This window comes from Sinocyclocheilus anshuiensis, unplaced genomic scaffold (genome assembly GCF_001515605.1).
Source record: "Sinocyclocheilus anshuiensis isolate Anshui unplaced genomic scaffold, SAMN03320099.WGS_v1.1 scaffold1993, whole genome shotgun sequence".
Lineage (NCBI taxonomy): Eukaryota > Metazoa > Chordata > Actinopteri > Cypriniformes > Cyprinidae > Sinocyclocheilus > Sinocyclocheilus anshuiensis.
In genome coordinates, this window is record NW_015540847.1 from 389738 (window position 1) to 399762 (window position 10025).

Genomic DNA, 10025 nt, shown 5'->3' on the forward strand with positions numbered 1-10025 from the left:
ACACACACACACACACACACACACACACACAGTTAGTCAGTTTTGCGAAGAGCATGTAAACTGGTCTGTAGGTTCGGAGTTTTGGTGAGAAAAGTTTGAATGAGAAGAGTTCATGTCATTGAAAGATTTTTTCATTCATTCTGTGCCAAAGCAATGATAAATGATCCAGTTTATCCACACAAATGCGGTTGTGCTTCACTGGGAGAAGAGTTTTGGAAAAAACCGACCCGAGTGTTGAGAAACGCGTCCTAGCGATTAGACAAAACTGTATGAATGTGAAAAGCAAGACTAAAATCCTGAAGAAGGGCCTCATTATTTGCAGTTGTTTGGGTCTGGGAGGGGAAAGAGCAGCTCTGATGTTCGGCGGGAGCACTGATTCTGTAGTACAGGACAGATGATGGTCACCTGATCTCTCTGGTCCTGCAGCGAGAGCTTCTCCTCCTCCAGATGCAGCGTCAGCTCCTTCATGCGGCGCTCCAGTCTGCGGGTCAGCTGCTGCAGCTCGCTCTTCTCTCTGAGTGCAGACAGAGAACACAGCATCAGAGCAGAGGAGACGCTGTGAATCAGGAGTGTCTGCTGCATCTCCTCACCTCTCCTCTCCCAGCAGCCTCTCCTCCAGCTCCTGCAGGTGCAGCTGCAGTTTGGAGATGACGGCGTCCTGACCGATGCGCTGAGATCCCTCCAGCTGCGCCACGCGGCCCCGCAGATCCTTATTCTACAGGACAGCAGATCCAGGAGCTCAAAACAAACCCGGAATACCACACTCTATTCTCAGTCGAACCCGACACCTAAAATATTCACCTCAAGTCCCCTGAGATTTATGTTAATATTTCAATAATTTATTGACACATTCACATGCACTTTTTTGTAAAATACAAAATGAATATTTGATGATAATTATAATAATAACTTTATTTTACATTATAAAATTACTTAAATTCTTAATTTTTAAAGTTTAAATCTTCAGGCTTTAATTTTGGCAGAATATTGGTGAAATGCTGTAAACATCAGTTCAGAAAGAAGTTGAATATCATGTGAATGTGTAAATAAAGTGAATTTAGCACACCTCGTGTTCCTGCATGCATGTTAATCTCACAACACAGATATACTGTGATTTCAGTTTAATTCTTTTTTTTTTCACATTCAATTTAATTTTTAACTCATAAAGCCCTGTTTGGAAAACTGAGAGATGTATTATATATTTCAATGAAATGCATGATTTTATACTAAATGAATTTACTAAATGAAAATGAATTTATATGAATTATATTCATAAATGTGGCCCTGGAGCACAAAAGCAGTCTTCAGTCGCTGGGGTATATTTGTAGCAATAGCCAACAATACATTGTATGGGTCAAAATTATACAATTTTCTTTTATGCCAAAAATCATTAGGATATTAAGATCATGTTCCATGAAGATATTTAGTAAATGTCCTACTGTAAATATACCAAAACTTAATTTCTGATTAGTAATATGCATTGCGAAGAACTTCATTTGAACAACTTTAAAGATGATTTTCTCAATATTTAGATGTTTTCTGCACCCTCAGATTCCAGATTTTCAAATAGTTGTATCTCAGCCAAATATTGTCCTATCCTAACAAACCATACATCAATGGAAAGCTTATTTATTCAGCTTTCAGACTTTTTTTATGTATCATGAAATCTCAATTTCGAAAAATTGAGCCTTATGACTGGTTTTGTGGTCCAGGGTCACATATGTGAGTGAAGTCGTTCACCTGTCGCTCCAGACGGATCTTGTCACATTCCAGCTCGTGTCGAGCGGCTCGTTCCTGCAGCACTTCAGCTCTCACCTGCTCCATCTGACATATATATATACATATATATATATATATATCACACACACGCCTTTGGCTTGCTTAGTTGGGGACACTTGACTGATTGCACAGACACTATTAGAAGAGAGCTGAACTGGATGATGGCATCACTGAATCATCAATGAACTGACTTTAGCTGAAAAATGACTCTGTTATTGTCATCTTATATTATTGACAAACTATTTCCCTGTTTAAAACTGTAAAGCTGCTTTGACACAACTAGTACTGTATAAAGCACTATACAAATAAAGGTGACTTGACTTTACTTGACACACACATACAACACACTGATTTCTGTGGATTGAGCATTCATCATGTTCTCTCCACAGTATTCGTGTATCATAACTGTGCTTGTCATTATTCATGTGAATGCATTAATCTGTGGCCTTATGAAACTGCTCGTGATGTGTGTGTGTGTGTGTGTGTGTGTGTGTGTGTGTGTGTGTCTGTGTGTCTGTGTGTGTGTCTGTTATTCTGAGCGCGTCTGTGCTTTCTTTGTGTTTGACTGGAACCAAACTGAGCGACTCCAATTAATGAGACACAGCTGAATGAAGCCCAGAAATAAAGAACTAGAGCGCTTTAAATGGGTCAGAAACACACAGTCCATTAGACACTGACCACAATCACGACCTACTTACACACACACACACACACACACACAAAGTTTCTGCCATGACCTGCAGACATCAAACACACACACACTCAAGCTGAGAGATGTTGTCTGTGTGTGTGTGTGAGTGAGACCTGCTCTCGTCCTCGTTCCAGTCTCTTCATGAGCGTGTCTGAGCTGCTGCGCTCCTCTAACACACTCCGCTCCAGCTCACACACTCGCACCTGGACACACACACAAACACACACACACACACACACACACACACACACACATGCTTTAAACACATGATCTTCTGAAATCAACTGGAGACTAAAGTTCAGAATACTGTGTGTGTGTGTGAGTGAGTGTGTGTGTGAGTGTGTGTGTGTATGTGAGAGAGTGTGTATGTGAGAGAGTGTGTGTGAGTGTGTACCTCCATGAGTTTGCTGTGTCTGTCGTCATGTGTTTGTTGTTTCTCCTCCAGCTCTTTTATTCTCTTCTGCAGCTGCTGAGTTTTCAGTTCCGCCTCATTCAGATCAAACTCGCAGCGAGAGAGTTTCTCCTCCAACACACACCGCTGAACACACACACACACCAAATATGATGACAGGAACACCAAACAGAGCCAGTGTGTGTGTGTGTGTGTGTGTGTGTGTGTGCGCGCACCTCTCTCTGGTACTCCAGTGTGGCGTGAGTGTGTGTCTGTAGTTGTGTGTGTGTGTCGTGTAGCTGTGTGTGTAGTGTGTCCAGTTCTCTCTGGCTCTGATCTCTGAGCGCGTCCACCTCCTCCTGCAGCTTCTGCGTCTCCTGCTCCGATCCCGTCACCGCCGCGCTCATCTACACACACAGAATGAGTGAGATCAGAGCGACTCCTCCATCAGACGGGAGTCGCGCGTCTCCTCTCACCTCCTCCTGCAGCCCCTCTAACACTCGGTTCTGGCTCCTCCTCTGCTCCTCTAACTCACTGCGTCTCCTCTGCAGCTCCTCCATCTGACGGCGCTCCTCCTCAAACCTCTCCTTCAGCTCACGATGCGCTCGAGTCAACCTGCTCAGCTCACTCTGAGACACAGACAAGTCAAGTCAGCTTTATTTCTATAGCGCTTTATACCATACAGACTGTATCAAGTCAGCGTTACAGTATTAAACAGGAAAATAGTGACGATAATGCAAGCACAATTTAATTCTGCTGAAAAGCAGCTCTAGAAAGTGGACAAGAGTAAACAGTCAATATTTCAGTTAAAGGCAGTTCATCGTTGATTCAGTTCAGTTTAATAATTGTGCAAAGTTCATCAATTATGGAATGAGTTTATGGCTGCAACAAATAATTATTTTGATAATCGATTAATCTAACGATTATTAGAACAACTAATCGCCAATTATTTCACCGATTAATCAGTAGGTTTGATGGATTATTCAGCTTTTACAATGAGTTCAAATATTGAGTTACACATATTCTAACTAATACATAAACAAGGTAATCACTTCAGATTTTGAAAACGTCAAACAATTGTATTATTATTGTACATTTACAATTATTATACAGTTATTTTTTACAATACAAATAAATATATTTGGCATACAAAATGAGATGATGGACAGAGACTTTCTCATTCACTATTTAAACTCTATGAAAAGTAACTCATCATTCTGTCTAACATCTCTTTTTGAAGTCATACGGATATGGAACAAAATAATGGTAAGTGATAAGACATTTTAGTTTTGGATACATTATTTTATTCACAACATTAGCACTCTTTATAATACATTATAGTGTTATAATACTCAAAACAGTCCTGAGCTAGATTAAGCTTTAAACTCTGCAAACCAAACTGTGACTTTAATGTAATATGATTTTTTTTTCTTCTTCTTTGCAATAACTAATAAAAAGATTCACACTGGAGAGCTGCTTTATAACAGAATATCAAGTTGCAATTGTAAATGAAAACAACACTTGACACTGTTTTTCATGTTTAATACTGTAAAGCTGCTTGATTTAAATCAATCTATTGTATAAATCGCTATATATACGTGACTTAACTGGAGGGCCGACTGCAGAGCTGGTGCAAACATCACATCGCTATGATCAGATGCTTTCTGAACTGCTGTTTTCTCACCGCTGTCATTTTTGTTGTGTTTATTTCATTATTCAGAGGAAAGCACGCAGCCATGGGCATCAGAAGCAAAAAAAATGTGGGTGGGTCCTCCCCCAGAAACATTTTACTGGAGTATGTTAGCATTATAACAACATAGTGTAAGTGTAACTGTAATTCAGTGCTGCAACAAAGACTATATGATGCCTTTAAAAGCAACAGGCGAACAACTGATGAAGATTAATTTAAATAGCAGCTTGTTTAGAGACCATATGTGAGCACACAGACCCACCCGAGCAGCAGATATGCTAAGATGCTTTGTTTGGCTTGCTGTGTCGCACAGGGGCGCCTGCTGGATTTCATCTGAGGGTACGCAGACTTTTTTTTTTTTGGTCAAAAACAGCACTTAAATGTTCAATTCCCTTCAATATCGTGAGTATGTAACTATTACGCGTCTTTAAGACTTGACGACCAAACGATCAGTGACAGCAACACTGATTTAAATATTCCCTCACAGTTTAATAGTAACGACTTTATGAATTTCTTCACTGATAAAATAGATAACATCAGAAATACAATAACAAATGTAGATTCTACAGCGTATAATACTTCAGCTTCATTCATCGCACCAAAAGATAAACTGCAGTGCTTTACAACTATAGGACAGGAAGAGCTAAATAAACTTATCACTGCATCTAAACCAACAACATGCCTGTTAGATCCTGTACCCACTAAATTACTGAAAGAGTTGTTACCTGTAGCAGAAGACGTCTGTTTTATTACGTCTTTAATTGATTTTTCCGTAAATTTGTTTGTATGTACATTAACTGACAGTCACCACTGATAAGCTATCACTAAATATTGTAGGAACTTAATTTGCTGTAAAGTTGCTTTGCACCGATTTGTATCATGAAAAGCGCTGTACAATAAACTTGAATTGAATTGAACACTGAGCAGAACAAAGGTGTCACGCATTTTAAACCTTTTAAAAACGGCACGAAAACAGCAAAAATCAACAAAATGATACAATACATCCATCAGCATGCTCACAGCTGTTAAACAACAACAGAGAACAAAACAATGCTGATGAAGTGGATATTCACGATTGAAAAAAAAAGAAATTTAAAATAGCCTACTGTCGGTGAATGACCGCATATTCATGACACAGCTTCATTTTCTCAAAGTTAGCCTCTCAGGAGTCACGTGGGATCACCGAAGAAGATGGCAGCATAGTTGTATAGCTCCGTAGGCCCACCAATATTTTCAATTTATCCGCGCGTATTCACTCCACATTTTTATTACAACTAGCATCCCTGGTGAGCATAAATATTTGTGAAATAAAAAGGTGCCTTAGATAGCAGATGTCGACCTCCACATCTAAGTATTTTAAGGGGATTTCGACGAGCCGCATGACAACGAGACAGACCTCGCCGCCACATGAGTCGCCGTCACCCCAGTGGAAAGATCAAGATTCAAAGATGGAAAACTTATTATCCGAAATAAGTAAAATGAACTCTACCTTACAAGGGGTGGCGACAGATGTGTCATCAATCAAAGAGGTTGTCACCGATCTCAAAAACTCAGTGAACGCAATCCAAGAAAGGCTGGACGATGCGGAGGGCCGCATCTCCAACATGGTAGATGTCACCTCGAAGCTCGTTGGTGATGGCGAACGGCACGATAAACGCCTGGAAGTTATGTGGAATCGAATTGAGGATTTAGAAAACAGGAGCCGCCGCAACAACGTGAGGATGATCGGTTTGAAAGAGGGGCTGGAGGCAGGTGGAATGATCAAGTGCGTGTATAAAATCCTATCGGAGGGACTGGGAATTGATCCGGATGGAGAGTTTGAGATTGAGAGGGCGCATCACGCTTTCACTCCTAGGCCCGATGCTGATCGACCACCAAGAATAGTTCTGATTAAGTTTCTGCGTTTCTCAGCCAGGGAGAAAGTACTACAAGCGGCCAGAGAAAAAGGAATGATCGAATGGGATGGATGTAGGATTTCCTTCTTCACCGTCATATCAAAAGAGCTGGCCAGAAGACGAAGGGAATTCACTGCGTTGCGGAGGATGCTGAGAAGTGTCAATGTCAAATACACACTGTCATATCCAGCCTCACTCCATTTCACATGGCAAGGGAAGAATATGGTGTTTACATCGAATGCGGATGCAGAGCAATTCATTAAAGAACTTTGCGGGGCACCAGGATAAAGGGACCAAATGTTTGTTGCAAAATCGCCGAGTGGAGTTGATGGGTCAGGTGCATTGGGTGGGAGGAGGAGTCGAATACCTGTGCTGTCTCAGAACAGTTTTGACAGCCAGAGACCAGGCTGGATAGCTGATTCGGCACTTCACGGACCGCAATCTCGGGGTGTTTGAACGTAGACGGTCCTCATTGTTTGGTATGACTGTTCATTTTTTGTTGTTTACTGTTCTTATTTTTTCTGTTGTTAAGTTCGTGGGAGGGGTTAATTGCTTTTCGTTAAGCAACAGGGTGTTACAGAAGGTAGTTTTTGTATTTGAAATGTTCAACTGCTGTTTGTTTAACTTGAAAAAATGTACATCACGGTCTATGTCATTCCCCAGTAGGGGGCAGTCACCAAAGGCATTTGATTACTCGCACGATTATGTGCGATTCATTTGTTTTAAAAAATGGGTAGTCACATCAGATTTATAACATGGAATATTAACGGATGTGGAAGCCCAATTAAAAGAAAAAAGGTCCTGTCATATCTCAAACATAAACAAGTACGGATGCGGAAGCCCAATTAAAAGAAAAAAGGTCCTGTCATATCTCAAACATAAACAAGTAGATGTTGCTTTTGTCCAAGGCTTAATTTTTTAATGTTAACGGAAGCTAAAGACGATGCTGGCAGGATTATATGTATAGAAACTCTCATTAATGGAGTTAAAGTGATATTATGCAATGTATATGCCCCAAATAAGGCAGATCCAGATTTTATTAATAAGATAAACAAGATTCTTGGGGACAAAGAGGGACAAATAATTTTGGCAGGGGACTTTAATCAGGTTATGGATGGGGTTTTGGATAAGAGTATATATCAAGGACCTTCTATACCAAGGGATAGGGCTGCCCTTCATATGCTAACAGGATATCGGATTGACTGATATATGGCGCCTGGTCAATCCAACGGAAAGGGAGTATACTTTTTACTCTCATTGCCATAAATCTCACTCTAGGATAGATTTTTTTTTTGGTTTCAAATTCTATTATTGATCAAGTTGTAGATTGTAAAATTGGAGCTATAGTGTTATCAGACCATGCAACGGTAGAATTGGATATAGCTCTAAACACAGAAGTTGGTAGAAAGGGAAGGTGGCATTTAAATACTGCATTATTACAAGATGAATGTTTTGGCACATTGTTGGCTGATGATCTGACCTCTTTCTTTAAATTGAATATTAGAAGCACTGATAGATTGGCGTCTGTATGGGAGGCCTCAAAGGCATATATTAGAGGGAAATTTGTATTAATACTAAATACATTAATAGGTTTACATTTATTAATGTTGTATTATAATATAATTCTATAATATATATATATATATATATATATAATATTATAATAATTCCCTTCAGGTCTAGTTTTACGGAGGTGCTAAAGATGAAGCTGTAATACTAACATTGGTGAAACAGATCTGGCAAACTACGTGTAAACAGTGCGCATTTGTGTTTGCGCTCTAGAGAGCGTAAAAGGTTTCCATTTACAACGTGTTTTACTGCGTTTAGAGTTGAACGTCTACTCTAGAGTCTACTTCATCCAGCGCTATTTGTTATATGTGTTCTTAAGTATCTCGATAGGCTACTGTGCGTTTTACTGAGGAATGCTTTATATGATTCATATGACTCAAAATAATGATTAATCCATCATTAGTGGCATGGCTAGTTCACTTAACAGAAATACGGAACACACATCGCAACAGCTGAAATATTTGCAGGGCAGACCGACAGGTCAGGTCAGCCGAAGCGCTCATGGTACGCACAGTGCGTACAGCCGTACACCTGCAGGCGCCACTGGCATGCCTGACACTTATGTGCCACAGGACCCGCGCTCCATTGTGGATTAAGAGAGCGGAATAAAATATTTGGAAAGGTTCTTAAGTATCTCGATACTGTTTGTTTTACTGACGGAGGAACGCTTCATATGATTCATATGACTTAAAATAATGATTAATCCATAATTAGTGGCATGGCTAGTTCACTTGACAGAAATACGGGACACACATCATGATTGGTGAAATATTTGCAGGGCAGACGGACAGGTCAGGTCAGCCGAAGCGCTCATGGTACGCACAGTGCGTACAGCCGTACACCTGCAGGCGCCACTGGCATGCCTGACACTTATGTGCCACAGGACCCGCGCTCCATTGTGGATTAAGAGAGCGGAATAAAATATTTGGAAAGGTGGCACATGGGTAAATAAGTGTAGAGTTGCACTTATTTTGGTGTTTGCTCACGGGCATCAATCGGCAGGCAGGCAGGCGCGACGCTTACTGGAGAGGGAGTAAATTACGAAAACCTGCCACCCCCAGGCAGCTGCCAATCTAATAGATGCGTGTGAACTAAACGACAGTGCAACCTTGGTTGTTGGTTTTTCTTAATTTTCACATCATAACTGCTGAAATATTTGCAGGGCAGACGAACAGGTCAGGTCAGCCGAAGCGCTCATGGTACTCATGGTAGTGCATACAGCCGTACACCTGCAGGCACCACTGGTGTCGCGGGAGTGCAGCAGGTGCGAGAAGTGAAAACACGGAATGTAGTTTAATTTATATGGACTCTGAATGAGCCAAGTGGAATGGATTTGAGGAAGCAGCTGTGTGGAAGTCAAAGCTGTAGCTAAAACGCAGAATTACAAACAGTAAAAGTAAGTAGGTCCAATATCATTGGTCTTAAAAAGTGGGTGGGTCTTGTCCCACCCATATAGAATGGTTCCAACGCCCATGCATGCAGCACATATTTACATATTCATCTAAAGGTCACTCACATCAGCGTCTGGTTGCTTCCCACATGAAAGCCATGTGTGTCTTCTTCTATTGGATTGCATGAGGGCTGAATTACAGTCTTGCGCTACAGCACCACACTGGTCAAACCACATTATTGCAGGGCCTACATGGGAGCTCAAACGACAAGACGTTTAAGAAGAGGGGGAAGTCGTGGCCTAATGGTTAGAGGCCTAATGGTTAGAGAGTCGGACTTGTAACCCAAAGGTTGCGGGTTCGAGTCTCGTACCGGCCGGGATTGTAGGTGGGGGGAGTGAATGTACAGCGCTCTCTCCCACCTTCAATACCACGACTGAGGTGCCCTTGAGCTCCCCGTGCACCGCAGCAAAAATGGCTGCCCACTGCTCCGGGTGTGTGTTCAAGGTGTGTGTGTGCATTTTGGATGGGTTAAATGCAGAGCACTAATTCCGAGTATGGGTCACCATACTTGGCCACATGTCACGTCACTCACACTCACTTAAAAATATTTGCAGACAAT

The 10025-nt window shown here is 41.2% G+C and overlaps 1 protein-coding gene across 1 annotated transcript in view; it reads right to left on the reverse strand.

Annotated features, from left to right (window-relative positions):
• The window catches only part of LOC107687617 (cingulin-like protein 1), a 19335-nt gene that overhangs the window by 1165 nt on the left and 8145 nt on the right, over positions 1-10025 (reverse strand). The window contains exons 11-17 of the mRNA XM_016485012.1: positions 3338-3490; positions 3215-3268; positions 2865-3008; positions 2584-2673; positions 1741-1824; positions 591-715; positions 406-514 (exon numbers count right to left, since the gene is read on the reverse strand). Coding sequence (XP_016340498.1) covers positions 406-514; positions 591-715; positions 1741-1824; positions 2584-2673; positions 2865-3008; positions 3215-3268; positions 3338-3490 — 759 coding nt within the window. The remainder of the gene's footprint in view (positions 1-405; positions 515-590; positions 716-1740; positions 1825-2583; positions 2674-2864; positions 3009-3214; positions 3269-3337; positions 3491-10025) is intronic.